Source organism: Petaurus breviceps, unplaced genomic scaffold (genome assembly GCF_028583685.1).
Source record: "Petaurus breviceps papuanus isolate PSGF00001 unplaced genomic scaffold, PetGlider_PUasm1.0 189, whole genome shotgun sequence".
In the NCBI taxonomy this organism is placed as follows: domain Eukaryota; kingdom Metazoa; phylum Chordata; class Mammalia; order Diprotodontia; family Petauridae; genus Petaurus; species Petaurus breviceps.
The window spans coordinates 14,860,935-14,880,458 of record NW_027185809.1 but is presented as its reverse complement, the minus strand read 5'-3'; the positions used below and the strand labels follow the sequence as shown (position 1 = coordinate 14,880,458).

The 19,524-nt window shown below is 35.3% G+C and overlaps 1 protein-coding gene and 1 pseudogene across 7 annotated transcripts in view; both read left to right on the top strand.

Moving 5' to 3' along the window:
* Window positions 1-19,524, top strand: part of NIN (ninein) — a 199,541-nt gene that overhangs the window by 69,117 nt on the left and 110,900 nt on the right. For 5 of the 7 annotated variants that reach the window (XM_069091948.1, XM_069091947.1, XM_069091951.1 and 2 more), the window contains 4 exons: window positions 4,330-4,369; window positions 10,437-10,612; window positions 18,335-18,481; window positions 19,353-19,520. In XM_069091948.1, coding sequence (XP_068948049.1) covers window positions 4,330-4,369; window positions 10,437-10,612; window positions 18,335-18,481; window positions 19,353-19,520 — 531 coding nt within the window. The remainder of the gene's footprint in view (window positions 1-4,329; window positions 4,370-10,436; window positions 10,613-18,334; window positions 18,482-19,352; window positions 19,521-19,524) is intronic. The other 2 variants (XM_069091950.1, XM_069091952.1) reach the window with 1 other exon arrangement.
* Window positions 10,954-14,453, top strand: LOC138164114 (nucleosome assembly protein 1-like 1; annotated as a pseudogene).

Sequence of the window (19,524 nt, the reverse complement as noted above, 5' to 3'; positions counted from 1 at the left end):
TTTTTATTTATGCTTTTTGGAGGGGGATGGTAGGGCAATTGGGGTTAAGTGACTTGCCCAAGGTCCCACGGCTAGTTTTGTATGTGTGTGTGTGTGTGTGTGTGTGTGTGTGAAGTGTCTGAGGCTAGATCTGAACCCAGGTCCTTCTGATTCCAGGGCCAGTGCTCTACTCATTGCGCCACCTAGCCTCCCCTAGCTTGGAGAATCTTAAGAGAATAACCCTGATGGTTTGTGAAATGAGTGCAATTGTTTGATGATCTGAGCATTCCTTGGCATTGCCCTTCTGTAGGACTGGGACTGAAGCTGATCTTTTCCAGTTTCAGTGGCCACTGTTGTGTTTTCCAAATTGTCTGGCATATTGAGTGCAGCACTTTAACTTTAAAGTGTCATCATTGTATATAATGTATTGCTGGTTCTGTTTGTTTGGCATCAGTTCATATATCTTTCCATGATTTTTTTTCTATTCATCATATTCATTGATTCCCAGGGAACATAGCAAAATTACATTTCATTCATGTACCTCAGTGTGTTTAGTCATCCTTCATTTAATCCCCCATTTCTAGGTCTTTATTAATCCAAAAAAGTTTGCCACAAATATTTTGACATGGGGGGAGGGGCTTTCTATCACTGACCTCCTTTTTAGATTCATTGCCTAGATATATAACCTCTGTGTCAAAGAGAATCAGCATTTTAATCCCTTTATTTCCAAAATTACAAATTTATTTTTCATGATGGTACCAATTGACACCTCCACCAACAATGCATTATCTTTTTTCCAAAAATTTATTAATTTATTTATTTTTAGGTTTTAAGATTCAATTCCATAAGTTTTAAATTTTCTCCCCTTCCATCCTTCCTTCCTTCCCAAAGACTGCATGCAATCTGATATGGTTCTACACATACATTCCTTTTTAACACATTTTGACAATCATCATGTTGCATAGTAGAATTATAATGAATGGGAGAGACTATGAGAAAGAAAAAACAAAACTAAAGAAAACAAAAACGAAAATAGTCTGCTTCACTCTGTATTCAGACTCCACAGTTCTTTCTCCAACTGTGCATGGCATTTACCATCATGAGTCTTTTGGAATTGTTTTAAGTCCTTGCATTGCTGAGAAATCTTATCAAAATCAATCATTACACACTGTGGCAGTTTCTGTGAACAATATTCTTCTGGTTCTGTTCCCCTCACTCAGCATCAGTTCACATAAGTCTTTCCAGGATTTTCTGAAGTCTGCCTATTCATCATTTCTTATAGCACAGTAGTATTCCATTACATTCATATACCACAACTTGTTCAGTCATTCCCCAGTTGATGGGCATCTCCTCAATTTCCAGTTCTTGGCCACCACAAAGAAAGCTGATATAAATATTTATTTGTGTGTGTGGGTCCTTTTGCCATTTTTGTGATCTCTTTGTAATACAGACCTAGAAGCGATATTTCTGGGTCAAACAGCATGCACATTTTTATACCCCTTTGGACATAATTCCAAATAGCTCTCCAGAATGGCTGGATCAGCTCATAACTCCACCAACAATGTGTTCCAACTTTTAAAAATCCTCTCTAACATTTGTCATTTTCTTTTTTTGTCATGTTAGCCAATCTGATAGGTGTAATGTGGTACCTCAGAGTTGTTTTGATTTGTGTCTCTCTAATCAATAGTGATTTATAGCATTTTTTTATATGACTATAGATAGCTTTAATTTCTTCCTCTGAAAAAACTGCTTGTTCATATCCTTTGACCATTTATCAATTGGGGAATGTTCTCTGTATGTTTTAGAAATGAGGTCTTTAGAAAAAAAAAAGGAAATGAGGCCTTTATCAGAGACGCTGGATGTAAAAATTATTTCCCAATTTTCTGCTTCCCTCTTAATCTTTTTTTTTTTTAAAGCAATTGGGGTTAAGTAACTTGCTCAAGGTTACATGGCCAGTTATTTCTGGCTGTGGTGCTAAGTATCTGAGCCTGGATTCGATCCCCAGGTCATTCTGACACTGGGGCTGGTGCTTTTATTCGCTGAGCCTCCTGGCCGCCCCTTCCCTCCTTATCTTGGTTGCTTTGGCTTTGTGCAAAAAACTCTTCAATTTAATGTAATCAGAATTATCTGTTTTGCATTTTGTAATGTTCTGTGTCTTGTTTGGTATTAATTCCTCCATTCTCCATAAATGATAGATAACCTATTCCTTGCTCCCCTAATTTGTTTATAGTATCATCCTTTATAGATTATATACCCATTGGGACTTTATTTTGGTATATGGTGTGAGACATTGGTCTATACCCAGTTTCTGCTGTACTGTTTTCCAGTTTTCTCAGTAATTTTTGTCAGATAGTGAGTGAGTTCTTATCCCAGAAAATGGTGTCTTTGTGTTTATCAGACAGTTGATTGCTATAATCATTGACTACTGTGTCTTGTGTACCCTAACCTATTCCACTGATCTATCCCTCTATTTCTTAGCCAGTACCAAGTGATTTTGATGATTGCTGCTTTATAATACAATTTTAGATCTGGTATGGCTAGGCCACCTTCCATAGCATTTCTTTTCCTTAATGCCCTTGATGTTCTGGACCTTTTGACCTTCCAAATGAAGTTTGATATTATTTTTTCTAACTCTAAAAAATAATTTTTTGGTATTTTTATTAGTATGGTACTAAATAAGTAAATTTATTTAGGTAGAATTGTCATTTTTATTATATTAGCTTGGTCTACCCACAAGCAACTGGTGTTTTTCTAATTATTTAGATCTGACTTTATTTGTCTGAAAAGTGTTTTTAATTTTGTTCGTGTAGTTCCTGGATTTGTTTTGGCCAGTAGACTCCCAAATATTTCATAATGTCCATAGCAACTTTAAATGGAATTTCTCTTTCTATCTCTTGCTGTTGGACTTTTTAGTAATATATGGAATTGTCCAGAGTTTGTGTGAGTTTATTTTATATCCTGAAATTTTGCTAAAGTTCTTTATTATTTCTTGTAGTTTCTACTTGATTCTCTAGGATTCTTTTTTTTTTTTTAAAGCAATTGGGGTTAAGTAACTTGCTCAAGGTTACACGGCCAGTTATTTTGTGTGGATGCCAAGTATCTGAGGCCGGAACCGATCCCAGGTCTCCCGATGCCGGGGCCAGCACCCTTACTCACTGTGCCACCTGGCCGCCCCTCTAGGATTCTTTAAGTATATCATCATATCATCTGCAAAGAGTGATAGGTTGTTTCTTCTTTGCCTATTCTAATTCCTTCAATTTCTTTTTCTTCTCTTAATGCTAATGCTAACATTTCTAGTACCATATTGAACAAAAATGATGATAATGGATATCCTTCTTTCACCCCAGATTTTTTTGGAAATGCATCTAGCTTATCCCCATTACAAATAATGTTTGCTGAAGGTTTTAGGTAGATGCTACTTATCATTTTGAGGAAGGCTCCCCAATAATGCATTATTGTGCCTATCGTTCCATAAGCTCTACAACACTTTTTTCATCCTTTCTCATCTTGTCAATCTGCTGGATAGCAGGTGAAACTTCAGGATTTCATCTTGTTTGTATTTCTCTTATTATTTAGTGATTTGGAGCATTCTTCCACATAATTGATAATTCTTTGCGAAATGTTTATTCATATCTGTTGACTATTGGAGAATGGCTTTTGTCTCATTTATTTTAGTTGTCTACATATCATGGATAGACTTTTATTAGATGCATTTGATATAAAGATTTTTTCTACTTTACAACTTCCATTTTTATTCTTGTTTACTCAAAAGCTTTACAATTTCATCGAATCAAAATTACTTGTTATGAAAAGTTAATGAAGTCAACAGCTAAAATAGTTACAAAGGTTGTATCTCTGTTGTGATTTTATATTTTTTATGACTGTTTCAGACCTAGTCTGGAGAAAAAAAGGAAACTAAGTATGTTGTTGATTTCTTCAGGGTTAAATGACTTAAACCAAATATGGAGAAGTTTTTTATTCAAAATCTCTTGACCCACAATTTAAAAAATAAGATTGTATAAGTAAAAATAAGCTAATTGAATGTTTAAATTCTACATAGGGAGCTTCCCTATTTTTCCTTACATTTTGAGTGTACCAGTGAAATATTCTGACTGCCTACCTGTCATCTCTCACCACATGATCGGCTCTTTTCTTCCTATCATAAAGTTCCTTGATGCCGCCTTTTATAGTCTAGTTCTTCTTCCAAATTTTCATTGTTTATATATTGTATCCTGTTCATACCTAGCATCAATATCCCCATTGTCTGTTGTTTGATGTTGATTTTCAGTTCTTCAGAAACTGTTATATTCTATGACTCAATGTTACTGATTCTCTTTTAATTTTTCTTAGTATCAGAAGACTCAGCCTAGTGAGGAATATGAGGCTGAAGGTAAGAACAGAATATTTATTTTGACCAGAAGTTTGCACAAATGAATTTGTAGGTGTAACAAAAAACAAAATTCTGTATTTCTGTGCTTGTTGTACAAAAGCTCTCTATTTCTACGCCATGAAGTAGGTTGGATCCAGCTGTTTAGATTGGCTATGTTTACCTTCCTTTATAAAGGAAAGTTCTATGTTTTTCACAAATGATGGTTCAGGTCAGTTTGTTGTGTGAATATCTTACTCCAATAGCAAGTAGAATTGTAGGAACTCAACATGTTTTAACATGAAGTTTTAAAATAATCGAACACAAAGAAGGCCTAAATTTTGTATCAGCAGTACTCCTGGTTTCCAGTCAAATACTTTTCCAAATATACTATGAAGCCTCTTATCAATAAGTTCAATTTTTTTATATAACAATTATAAATACCAATAGCATATCCAAGTGAACTTATCCCCTAGACAACCTGAAACTGAGGGCTGGATCTCATGAAAGGTCAGACCTGAAGTTTTAGATTTAGTTGTCATATGCAAAGGAAGAATAATTGAAATTGTAATTAGTTTATTTACTATAGATAAAATTTCGACGTCTACATTCATCCCAAATCTACCCCTTCTCTTAACTCCCCTATTTCTGTCAAGCAGATATGATAATTAAAAGTTCCAAGAGTCCAAGTTTCTGGGTAAATTAAAATCAGTTAGTTACATCTAGAAAGCAGTCAACAGAATAGGCCCATCATTCCCCTCAGTAGCTGAGGGACCTCATGGCCACTTCATTAGGTTTGTATGCCTCTTGGACAAGAGGTGGTCCATCAAACAGAAATCACATCTAATTGGTTAATGTGATGGGAGGTAGGTTATATTAAAATAAAGGTCTTGGGGTACGTGACCTGTGTCACCCTAATCTTGGTTAATAGAGATATCAGTAATGACTGAAATATACCTATTAGCCCAAACTCAGAATTTCTTTTACTGTCTGATTAGATCTTGACCTGAGGAAATCTCTAAGACATAGATTTCCCACCCTGGTTGATTTCTGTATGAGGAAAAACCTTCTTCCTAATACAATAATTAGTTATTAAATGTAAGAGAGAAATATTCATTTCTCGAAGAAACTAACATCCCTCTAGTCACTGAGATTCACAGCCTTTGTGTCATTCTGCACTGTCCAGAATCTTTCATGTCATATATTCATAGTTGTCAGATGTTGTTATTTCTGCTTCCATAGCTTCTCTTGAATATGAACAGATAAGATAATATTTTGCTTATCACTATGCTTAGTACATTGTAGTTGCTTAATAAATGCTTGTTCCTTTCCCTCTTTTACCTCTTTATACAAATATCACTCTGGTTCAGTCCCTTATCACTTCTTGTTTAATGTATGGCAAGAGTCTCTTCTATTTCTCATCCTTCACATAGCTGCCAAACTGATCCTGAGGCACTGGCTGCCCTCTCTGCATGCAGTTCCTTAATTCTGCATTGTGGTCTTTCATATTGTTTAGTTCCTTTTCAGACCCAGCTCAGGTGCTGCCTTCTACATAAATATAAATGTAAAATCCTACACTTCAGTTAAAAAATCAGCCTCATGATAAAAGATATGCCTACATGAGAGTGTGGCTGGGAAACAAATATGGAACTTTTCATGGTCTGAAAGTTCAATATATGTCAGCAGCACAATATGACAGCCAAAAAATGAATATGATTTTGGCACACGAGGCATAGTGTTTAGAAAGGTGAAGGTGATGCTTTATGTGTATAACAAGTCTAGTATATTGTGTTCAGTTCTGGGTGCCACATTTTCGAAAATACAATGAAAAGTATTGAGTCGTTGGAGGAGGAAAATGAGGATTATCAAGGCTGGATCTTATAGGAATACAGAAGAGAAGATTTAGGGATGACACGTGAACCATCTTCAAGCATAATCGTGTGAAAGGGAGTATTAGAATTTCTCTATTTGAGGCCAAAATGCAGTGCGTAGAAGTCACAAAGAAACAGAATTTGCCACACCCTATGGAAAAACTTGATATTAAGAATTAAGCAAATGTGGAGAAGGCTGCCTTGCAGAATAGTCTTGAAGTAAGGGCTGAATAACTGTTTCTTTGGGGACATTGTAGAGAGAGGGTTCTTGATTTGGTCCAGATGTTCACTAAAGTCCTTTTCAACTCTTTGAAAATATCACTCTTGAGGGATGAATGTATAGAGAAAAGGTGGCACAATAGCTAGTATAAATGATATATCAAAAAAATTATATTTCCATTAATTGAATTTGTAGACTCTTAGAGCTAGATAAGACCTAAAAATCAACTTCTACATACTTTACAGTAGAGAAAACTGAGACTCAGAAGTTGTGACTTTCTAAAAGCAATAGGTGACAGAACTGGAACTGGAATTAGTCTCTTCTGATTCTAATAGTGTATTACATAGAACTTTTCTCAAACATTCTGTACTAGGAGAGCTTCAGTGTGATAGGATGTGTCCATTTCTGACTAATTATAAAGAATGCTACTTGTCATTTTAAAAATATTTAGTGTTTCTCATTATATAAATCATCTTTTTAACAACACAAAAGCTAGTATTCAATAAATCTGTTTACCTGTTATGTGAAATGTAACACCTTAAATTTTGAATTTCAGACAACTTCAGGTTAAAGCTTAGAATAAGTTAAACATCAGTTGCCAAGTAGATAGCAGGGTAATTCAGTAGCATGAAGCCATTTACAATCCACTTTATAATTTGTACTTGGGTTCTAATAAATTTAAATAAACTGTTCTTTGCTGGTTTTCTAAATCAGGGATAGCACCATTGGTATGCCTTCCTGATCGTACATACTAGGGAAGAAGTTCACTGTACTACTCTTGATATTCCAGGGTTCATTTTGTGAGCAATGATTATTTCCCTTTTCTATTTAGTAACTAATTATTGTATTGAGACTAGGGTTTTCCCCCTTTTCTTCTTTCTCATCCAGATCTCAACCAATGTGGGAAATCTTGGGTAAAAACTTACCCAGGCCAAGATCTAATCAAACAGTAAATGAAAGTCTAAGTTTGGTCTAATCTGTGCATTCCTGCTGATTGTATTTGCTCAGATTGGTCTGGGAAAATGTGAATCTTCCCTTTTATTGGACTGGTGATATGGAAATTTTTAAGTCTCTTTGACCAGGATTTGGGTGATCCAAGTCACATACCCCAAGACCCTCATTCTAACAGATCTCAACCTCTCATTATAATATTAATTTTCTCATTAATTGTTAATTAATCAGAATTAATTGCCACCCTCAGAACACTTACTCTTCCAAGCCACTACTATGAGGGACTGGTCTTTGTTCTAAGAGGGACAGTCAAATGACCATCCTTTTATTAATAAACATGCAGGCATCATTAATAAAATGATTAAGTTACTCCAAAGGTACCTCTCTCTAACTTTTTAAATGTTACAATTTTCTTTTTTTTTTGCTTTTTGGAGGGCAATTGGGGTTAAGTGACTTGCCCAAGGTCACATGGTTAGTAAGTGTTAAGTGTCTGAGGCCGGATCTGAACTCAGGTCCTCATGACTCCAAGGCCGGTGCTCTATTCACTGTGTCATCTAGCGGCCCCTAAATGTTACAATTTTCATGGACATACATAAACTGTGCCAGGAATGATCTCTTTTTTCCCCTAGTTTCTTTGAGGTTCCCGATCTTTTGTTCTTCTAAATGAGCTTTGTTATTATTTTTTCTAACTCAGTAAGAAAATTTTTAATAATTTAATTGGGATGGCATTACATGAATAGATTACTTCAGGAAAATTATCATTTAAAGATTGTATCGACTTTTCCTACCCATGAACAATAAATACTACTTAAATTATTTATATCTTACATTATTTGTATAGAATTTTTTTTTTAAGCAATCAGGGTTAAGTAACTTGCTCAAGGCTACACGGCCAGTTATTTCTGGGTGTGGTGCTGAGCACCTGAGCCCGGGATTTGATCCAGGTCATCCCAACACTGGAGCCATGCTCTTACTCGCTGACCACCTGGCCGCCCCTAAGCAATTGGGGTTAAGTAACTTGCTCAAGGTTACACGGCCAGGTGTTTCTGGGTGGGTGCTAAGTGTCTGAGCCCGGGATTTGATCTCCAGGTCTTCTCAACACTGGAGCCGGTGCTCTTACTCGCTGTGCTACCTGGCCGCCCCTTGTATAGAATTTTTTTTATGTTATGTTTGTATCCTTTGTTTTTGCAGGTATGCTCTCAGGTATTTTATGCTGTCTAGTTATTTTAAATTGTCTAAAACAATATTGAATAATATGGCTGAATCGTAGTATTTTTCTCTTTTGATTAAATCTATTTTAGCTTTAATTTTGTCTGAAATCATGATTACTACCTCTGCTTTTTTTTAATATAGAAAATTCTACTCTTGACCTTTATTTTATGTTTGTGTATATCTTTCATTTTTATAGCATTTCCTGAAAGCAACATATTGTTGAATTCAAATTTTTGATTTATCAGTTTCCATTTTATGGGTAAATTAATCCCATTTACATTCTAAGCTATAATTACTTGTATATTTTCCTCCTTTCTATTTTACTCACTATCCTTCTCACCCTATTCCTGTTCTTCTCCACTCCTTCGCTTTACTTCTACCTGTCACCTTGCCCTCCTATTCCTTAACCTACTTACCCTTCTAAGAATCCTCTCTGCCCCATCCTATACCTTGCCCTACTATTTCTTTCTGAATATAGAAGAATTTTATACCCATTTAGTTATTTATGTTGTTCCCTCTTTAACCCATTCCCAATGAGTGTAAGGTTTCAGGACTACTTGCCCTCCCCCACTAGCTCCTTCTGTATCAGTTTTTCCTTTTTTGTCTCATTTGTATGAGATACTTGCTCCTTTTTATCTCTCCCTACACAGTTTTATTTCTTTAGAATCACCCTATCATACTCAGCTCAACCCAAGCCTTTCTTTTAAATTACTCAAATGAAAAGACAGTCATTATAGAACTGATAGTATTTTTATATATAAGAAGTAAATTATTTGACCTCATTGAGTCCCTTATAGTTCGTCCTTAATGTTTACTTTATATTTTTCCTGGATGTTATATGTTGGGTTTTCCCTTAAGTTCTGCTGTTTTTGCCATCAATACTTGAAAGTCTTTCACTTCATTAAATATACATTTTTTTCCCCATTCAGTATTATACTTAATTTTGCTGGGTAAATTACCCTTTGATGTAACCCTAGCTCTTTTGCTCTATGAAATATAGTACTCTCAGACCTATGGTTCTTCAATGTAGTAGCTCCTTGGTCTTGTGTAATTCTTATTGTAGCTCTACAATATTTAAATAATTTTTTTCCTGGTTCCTTCCAATATTTTCTTCTTAACCTTGGAGCTTTGAAATTTGGCTATAATATTCCTGTAAGTTTTCCTCCAGGGATCTCTTTCAGGTGGTGATCAGTGTTTTTTTTTTTTTTCCTGTTTCTGTCCTATCTCAGGAATAATCTCATACCCAATGATAAATTTATGGAATGTCTAATATGCAGTAGAACTATTAAGCAGACAGCATGACATTTTAGTAGAGGACAAATGTAGTATTTTAAATCTTCAAATAAGACATATTCTTAACTGGTAGTTTAGTGTGGTTTAATTCCTACACATAAGACATGGTTTATATAGGTCACAATATTTGCCTTTCAGTTTTAAGTTAGGATTATTTTACTCACAGCTTTGATAGTGACTGTCACTGGAAGGACAATCTAAGAGACATATATGGTAAGAAAAGTTTAATAAAATTTTTGAAACAGTTCTTAATTTGCTTCTTATCTTCCCTTCTGATTACACCAAAGCCAGAGTTCTAATTATTCTGCTGAAAATATAAAACGAGGCTTTTTAACTGCTGAATATTCAGATTCCAGGGCTTTTTTTTTCATTACCTGGCTATATCTGACCATGGGAAAATTAGTACATTTAAGATTGCAAAAATTGTTCTATGTATTTTTTGTAGTGTTTTGTTAAATAATTTGTTACCAAGAAACACGTTATTACTTAGGGGAATGGACCTTCCTTTGTTTAGGACAAAAAGCAATTAACTATTTTATTTCAGGCCAATTAAGATTTTGGAACCCTGATGACTTAAATGCCTCGCAAAGAGTATCTTCTCCTACTCAAGACTGCATTGGAGTTTGTGAAGGTCTGGGAATGACTCAAGATGGCCATTTGAACAAAAAGAAGCTGATCTCTATCTATGAACAGTATGACTTGAAAAATGTCAACAGAGAGGTAATTATATTATGGTTAAGTGATATATGGTATAATTAAATTATATGGTATAATTAAATTATGGTTAAATTATATTATGGTTAAATTATGGAAGTCAACTTTTGATTTCATGCAACTTAATTTTCTTTTTAAGTTTTCCAGTCAACGAATGTTTTCATAACACAATGATTTACAATGCTTTCTTCACAACCCTGTGTGATAGCTACTTCAGTTATTATTTCTACTTTATAGATGAGGAAAGCAAAACTCAGATTTGGTGCTTTAGCCATGGGTGTACAGAAAATATTCAGAGATTTGTACTAAGTGCTATGGAAAGGTGGTGGAGAGTGGGGTTTGTGGGGATGGTGAAGATACAGGGCAAGGAGGAGATAAAAAGAAAGAATAAGAACACTACTCAGAATTAATGCCATCCTAACAGATAATGGAGACAATACATAAATAATATTTATTTTCCACCCAATTTTGTCTGACAAGGAGAATGACTATGGATTGGAAAGCATAGAACAATGAAAGATCACTGAAATCCTTTGAAGTCAGAGGACCTGGATTTAGTTCAAATCTAAATTCTACCACTTAGTATTTATGACCTTGGGCAAGTCACTTCACCTCTCTGGGCCTCTGTTTCTTCATTTGTAAAATGAAGGCATTGAATTAGATGACTTCTAAATTCCCTTCTAGTTCCACACCTGATTTTGTGAAAGAACAAAATTTACTAAAAGAAGAGTTGATTACACAAATAAAGGTAAGGAGATGTAATGACAGTTCCTGTCTTCATGAGTTAACTTAATGAGTCACAAGGTTCTGATAACCTATTTCCTAGGGTACTAAATTATTTAATTTCTGTTTTCCCATATACAACCATCTGTCTCACAACTCCATAACTTTATATATGCTATTCCCTAAGCAGATTCCTCCTCATATCTATTTCCTGGCATCCCCAGCTTCCTTCAAGGCTATGCATAAGGGACCACCACCATAGTCTCCTTATTTCCTCTATGCTGCTAATGCTGTCCTCTTTCTAAAATTACTTTATATTTAATTTGCATATATGCTTTATATTTACCCTTCCGTATACATATATCACCTACCAATAGAAGAGTAGCCCTTCATGGAGAGGGACTCTTTCATTTTTGTCTTTATATCATCAGTGCCTAAAACTGTCTGTGTAGTAGGAACTTAATAAATTATCTTTAAAATGAATTGAAGATTACCAAATACTCTCCAGCCTAAACATAGATGCTAACACCACCCTGAGTCACAGCCCATGCAGCTCCAGCTGTGTGGTTCTCACAGTGAGATGACAACAAATAAATAAGCTGAACTTGAACAACAGGATATGGAGGATGTTGAAGAAGGGAAAAAAGAAGAAACTGGTGAAGATGCAAACAGCTCATCAGCTCATTGTTCAGATAGTGCAGAATCCTTACTTTCTTTCAATTCTTCAAGAAAGATCCAATAGGGGCAACAGTGTGTTACAGTGACAGTAAAGGGATCACTGACCCTTTAGTCTGGAGAATCTGAGTTTAAATCTGGCCTCAGACACTTAACACTTACTAGCTATGTGACCTTGTGACTTCACTTAACCCCAATTGCCCTGCCTTTTCCCCTCCAAGAAAAAAGAAAGATTCCATAGTTATGTGGGAACATTGACTTGATACATTGAATGCTTGCCAAAAATTGGCTAAGCAACTGTGTGAATGCCCTTAAAAACCTTCAGGAGAAATGTACACAGATAGAAGCCAAGTTCTCTGAAAAGTTCATGCTCTTGGAAAAAAGAACTATGTTTTTCTTTCCCAGCCATTTTTTTGATAAGGAGAAGTGAAATCATCAATGCAGTTTATGAACCTAAAGAGAAAGAATATGAATTGATATTAATTTTGGTTATAATCGATAATAATATGATTATAATCATAACCGATATAACTAGATGATGATGTAGAGGTTTCAGAGGAAATGAAAGAGGTTCAGCTTGAAGAAGAGCAAAAAAAGATAAAAAAGAAGACTTTCAAGGAATTCCTGAATTTAACTGACAGTTTTTAAGAATGTTGAGTTGCTCATGTTTGGGAACATGATGAACCTTTTACGAAGCCTCGAAAGACATTAAAGTTCTTGGTTGTTGGCCAATCTATGATTTTTGCATTAGAATTTCACTTTGCACCTAAAGAATATTTCACAAATGAGATGCTGATGAGGATATATCATATGCTGTCAGACTCAAATGATTCCGATCCCTTCTCCTTTGTCTAACACGGCGTCAGGTAGATTGGGAAAAAATGTCACTTTGAAAACTATTAAGAAGGCACATGAAACAGTTCTAATAGTGATAAAAAGTTTTCCATGATTCTTTCTTCAATTTGTTTTCTCTTCCTGAAGTTCCGCAAAGTCAAGAACTGGATGATAATGCATAAGCTATCCTTGTTGCAGATTTCAAAATTGGTCACTTTTTACATGAGTTTATGATTCCAAGATCAGTATTTATATTTCTCAAGAGAAGCTATTGAAGACTACAATAAGGATTTTGATGAAAGTAAATGAGCTGGTGATGAGAAAGGGTAAGAAGAAACTGATGAGGAAAATGATCCAGAATATGACCTGAAGAAAGATCCAAACCCAACTAAATGCAAACAGCAACGGGCAGTATTTGCTGTGGCTTTATGGATGACTGCACTATCCCAGCCTAAACACAACTGGTAGTTACTTACAACCTTATGTTTTGTATTTTCTTGGTAGAATCAAGTAAACAATATTTGTTAAAAGAGGAAAAAATGAACATTTAAGAACCAGTTCCAACTATAGATTCATTCTACCCAGTATTTTAATGGTATAATTTCTGCCTGAAATGAAGAATTCAATAAATCCTTTAATGTATAGTCATTACTACAAAATTTGGTTCTTGTGAAGTCTTTTGTCATGTACCTTATTAGATCACACCTGGAAAATTTATCCAGACTGTTTACCGAGACCATTATTGATTTAAAAAATATGAAATCCTTCTGAAGAATCAACCAAAGTAATTTTTCAGCCATGTAGTTGAATGGGTTTAAGTCTGTTTGCCCTGGCTGTGCCTTCATTACTTTGCTAGAGAAATGCAGTGACTTGTACTAAATAGGAAACAATGCATTTTAAAATTTTGATTTGGGAAGAAACTAATATACAGTTAACAATGTACAGTAAGATCCCAATTAATGTTCCTAAGCTGTCTATTTTTTATGAATTTTTGTATTTTAATAATGATCTACAAAGAAACTTAGTCATCTTATTAAGGTTATTGTTTACCACCGGAGTGTGAATAAAATCTATTTTAGAAGTTAGCATCTTCTTATACTTGTGTAACCATGAACATTCAAACTGAAAGCATCTTTCCTTTTCTTAGTGGCATTGTGTTGCACCTTCACTGAAAATGATCACTTATGCCACTTTGAATTGGCCTATTTCAAGTTATTTCGGTACAGTTTTAAAGTAAATTACCAGGTAGAGTTTTAGTTCTTACAGGATAATGTCTTAATTTGACAGATTTGGAAGTGGTCAACAACTAATGGTTGTTGCTAAGTGACATTATTTAGGAGAAGTAACCAGACTTTAAAAAGCATTCTAGGCTCTACCAAAATGCAAGTGCAATAAGCCAGTGCACAGAATTTTAAATCATAATTATTACCCTTTAAAGATCATTACTGTTAACGTTAAATTTATTATGATATTGTGTTTTAAGCTTGGGAAAAGGTTCTGTACCAGATCTCATTGCTTAAATAGATTTATTCATACCTGTATCTACCTATATATTTAAATAGGCAATTCTGTTTATTTACCTCATAAGAGTTTTAAGTTTTTGAATTTTGCTATATTATATAAAAAATCTTCTTGGTCATTAAAAGATCAGAAATTTTAATTAAAAAAAAAAAGGAAAGGCATCAAGGAAATCCATACTTGACACTGTGCTGTCAAGTCAATTTCCCTTCCTTCCTTCCTTCCTTGGAGTTGGAAGGGCAGGCCAGTTGGGGTTAAGTGACCTGCCCAAGGTCACACGGCTAGTTTTTGTCTGAGGCCAGATTTGAACTCAGGTCCTCCTGACAGCAGGTGCTGTATCCACTGAACCCACCTCTCTGTCCCAGAACTTTTTTTTTAAAAATATGGTTATAGATAGTTTTGATTATTTCACCTGAAAACTGATCATGTCTTTTGATCATTTGTCAATTGGGGAATTGCTCTTGTTTTTATAAATGTAACTTAGTTCTCTATATGTTTGAGAAATGAGACCTTTATCACAGAAATTTGCTTCACACTTTTTTTCACAGTTAGTATTGCTAACTGTATTTCCCTTCATCTCATTATCTTGCCCTCCCCCCACTATTTATTCTGTTTTCTCTCTCCTTTCACTCTGGCCCTCCTCAAAAGTGTTTTGCTACTGACTATTGCCTTCCCTAATTCACCATCCCTTTTATCAACACACGCTTCTTTCCCCTCCTGCTTTCCTGTAGGGTAAGATAGATTTCAGTACCCAATTGTATGTGTATGTTATTCCCTCCTTGAACCAATTCTGATGAGAATAAGGTTCGCTTACCCCCCCCCCCCCCCCACCTTTACCTCTTCCCCTCCATTATAAAAATTTTTTTCTTCCTTCTTTACTATGAGATAATTTATCCATTCAACCTCTCCCTTTCTCTTTCTCCCAGTACATTCCTCTTTAACTCCTTAATAGTCAACTCACACCTGTGCCTTCTGTCTATATATACTTCTTTCTAACCACCCTAATGATGAGAAATGTCTTATGAGTTACCAATATCATCTTCCTGTGTAGGAATGTAAGCAGTTTAACCTCATTAAGTCCTTTATGTCCCTTTCTTGTTTACTTTTTTATGCTTGAGTCTTGTATTTGAAAGTCAAAATTTCAATTCAGCTCTGGTTTTTTCATCAAGAATACTTGAAAATCCTCTATCTCTCATTGAATGTGCATTTTTTCTCAGAAGGGTTATGCTCAGTTTTGCTGGGTAGATGATTTTTTAAAATTTTAATTTATTTATTTACTTTTAGTTTACAACATTCAGTTCCACAGTCCCTTGAGTTTCAAATTTTCTCTCCCTTCCTCTCCTCCCCCCCCCCCCCACTCCCCATGGTGGTGTGCAATCAAATTTAGGATCCACAGATACCTTCACATTAAATATTAGTCAGGTTGTATAGAAGCATTATAACCAATGGAGTGAACAGTGAGAAAGAGGAAACAAAACAAAACCAAAAAAAAAAAAAAGAGAGAGCAAGGAGTTTGCTTCAATGTGCATCGATAGCTATTTCTCTGGATGTGAATAACGCTTTCCATCATGAGTGTTTTGGAATTGTCTTCTAACCTTGCATTGCTGAGAGGAGCCCAGTCTATCAAAGTTAGTCATCACACATATGTTGTGTCTGTAATTGTGGGCAAATTTCTCCTGGTTCTACTCTTCTCATTCAACATCAGTTTATGTAAGTCTCTCCAGGCTATTGTGAAGTCCATCTGCTCCTTGTGTGAAGGACAAAATTAAAGCTAGCATTGAAATAGCACCTACTGTGTGTCAGGCACTGCATGCTATGTGACTTACAAATATCTCATTTTTATCTTTGCAACAACCGTGGGAGGTCTATGCTATTATTATCTTAATTTTATAATTGAGGCAACTGAAGCAAATAAAGGTTAATTGACTCTCCTAAGGTCATACATAGGAAGTGTCTGATGCCAGATTTGACTTTAGGTTTTTCTGATTCCAGACCCAGCACTGTATCCACTGTACCCCCTTAATGTCTCATATGCCTCAATAACCATATGAAAAATGCTCCATATCACTAATAATTAGACAAATGGCTAGTAAAACAACTCTGTGGTTCTACCATATACCCATTAGATTGAGGGGGGGGATGACACCAAAGGAAAATGACAAATGTTAGAGAGACTACTGGAAAATAGATGCATTATTGGTGAAGTTATGAATCATTGGTTAAGCTAATCAGACCAAATTAGGTGGCAACTATCCTCCAAAAGTCACTAACCTAAACCTTTTAACTCAATGATACTGCTAGTAGGCCTAAACCTCTGAAGAAATTGAAAAAAGAGGAAAAGTATCTATTTGTACAAAAATATTTATAGCTACTTTTTTCTTTTTGGGGTTAAGTGAGTTGCCCAAGGTCACACGGCTAGTAAGTGTTAAGTATCTGAGGCCTGATTTTTCTTTTGCTCTGACTACTCTTATCTCTGGAAATTCAGGTGCCAGGGGCTACCTGCCTGAAGATAGAGAAGGAACTTAGTCATTAGTCCCCAGTGATATTCCCATAGAAAGGTCATAAGATTTAGAATCAGTCTGAGTTTGAGTCTGTGCTCTAGCACCATCAGTGACAATTGAAAGCTTTAAGTTTTATTAGTAAAAGTAACCTTTTTCCAAACTCTCCAGTACTTCTTTGTACTGAAGCATATTACTTAACCTATCTAAGATTATCTATTACCTGTCTGTAATATGGGAAATATTTACTTGTCAGGTTTATGATCTCTCTCTCTCTCTCTCTCTCTCACACACACACACACACACACACACACACACACACTGTGTGTATATATGTATGTATAGTTACATACATATATGGTGTGTGCATATTTATTTTTGAATATATAGAATGTGTGTGTATGTATGTACATGCATATATATGTGTGTGTGTATATGAAACTTTGTAAGTCATTTGACAAATATTTATTTACAGCTTCATATGTGAGCAAAGAGGTATTTTAAGATTAATATCCCCTGGTATGGAGACAATTAGGTTAAAGGTTTGTGACAACATTATTCTGTTATTTAGTTAATATCATACCTATTTCAGTTTTGTTATAATTAGTTAATTTTGAAAGAAGAATGACATGTGGTTTATTTTGTAAATGCTTTGAGAGTTAGAGTTGTACCAAGGTCAGTTTTGTAGGAGAATGGACATAAAGCAAATTTCTGTGAGATGCAGTGCTAAAGATGACTGGAACAAGCGCCCCAAGGACCAGAGAACTAATGTCAGATGATGTCCTGTCCCCTGTCCACCCCTCCCAGACAGCTGTGTGAGACGAAACTTTTGAACCTTGACAGAGACAAAGGATTGTTTATTATTATTTTCTTTTGGGTCTCTGTATTTGTTTCTAAAGGGGACTACCCCCTTGTAAGTTGTCACTGCTTCAAGATAGATGAGGAGAATAATTCATAAGAGAAGGAAGTGTGGAAGCAAAACTCTTATTAACAAGAAGAAGAAATTTAAGAGGGGATATAAGGGTACCTTGTTTTGCTCCCACAAAAGCTACTGGAAGATAATCAGTCGCTGTGGGGAAGCTCACTTATTTTATTTTACTAAAACTCTGGCCTTCCTGGAATTATGACAATGGCCAGAGGGAACTAGAAAGGTGGGGGTGTGGCAAACAGCTTGGATCTTAGAAGAGGCCAGGCCCAGTCAGTTCTTAAGCAAACTCACTACCATTTCTGTATATATAGAGAGGGAATGTAGGGAAATAAAATGAGGAATTTGACTAACCCTAAGTCTAACAGTAAGAACAGAAATGTATTTTATTCCTGCTTCTACCTCAGTATGGGTGTGTCCCTAGTGAGCATCACACTGGTTTCCTGGCAGGAAACACCTTCCTCTGCAAAAAAAAAAAAAAAAGAAAAACCCCAACCCCCCGCAAAAAAAAAAAAAAACCAAAACGATTTATTTTCCTGCTTAACTTCTTTCCAGACATTTGAAGATATCTTCCATGATCTTAAGCCTGATGGTACAACGAATATGAAAGGTTTTTTCTATGGTTTGTTTAAAAATGGAAAATCCCTTACAACATCAGCCTCAACTCCTTGTAGACAATTGAAAAGGCATCTCTCCGTGCAGGTAAGGATCACAAAGAAAATTATTTCTCAACAAATTAGAAAATTGTTTGACTATTTGCCAGCAATTAATAAGAGTCTCCAAAAAAAATTTATTTAAAGGGAAGGGATAGTAAAATTTGTATACACATTTTGACCTGAGGCATAGGAATAATTTGTTATAAGTTGTGACAATTACTGCTACTCATTGCTGTTAATAGTCATTTTTTCATCTTCAAATAATTTGACAGAGGTGAGAGATATTTCATATTTCCCATACTTTCTGACTCTTTATACATACATACATATATATATATATATATCACATATAGATATGTATCACTGAGTTTTTATGAAGGTACCTGCAGTAACTGACATCAGATTCCCAAAGGATCCCACAGTCCTCACTACCAGAAACCAGTCTTGGTTCTTTTGGTAAATAAGAAATTCAACTCTTTGTGCAACATTCTTTTTTCATACTATGATGTCATTAGTATAGAAGGGCATACATCTTGCAGAGTGAGGCAAAAGTTAGGAAATACAAAAATTGGTCTTCAGATATTTCTGTGTTTTTACTAACACCATTATTTACCCTATTAAAATCGCCCCTGAATTAGAAGGTCTAGGATGGGCTTCTTTACTCTCTTTAGAATATCTTTTGTTAGGCAGGTTTTTTTCGGGGGTGTCTTTTTTATAGTAAACTTCATGATCTTAGTATTCTAAGGAGAAGGAGATCAAAAGGGTCAAAGGACTTCCTTCTCAGCTAAAGTGTTTTCTAGAACAACATGTCTTTTGCTTGTTGTGGTCGCCTAAATAGGACCAGCAGTCTCTGCCTACTGTAGTGGTGAAATACATAGGACCAATTTGAACCTACAGAATTTCTCTCCCTTTTCTAGTCTTTTGATGAATGTGGGAGACGCACCATGACTTCTTCAGCAATTGCAAGTTCAATTACCTTCCAATTGTTTTCCTGCCTTGATGATGGAATGGGGTATGGCTCTGTGGAGCAAATACTTGATACCTGGAATGAAGAGGGCATTGAGAATGGCCAGGAAATCTTAAAGGTAA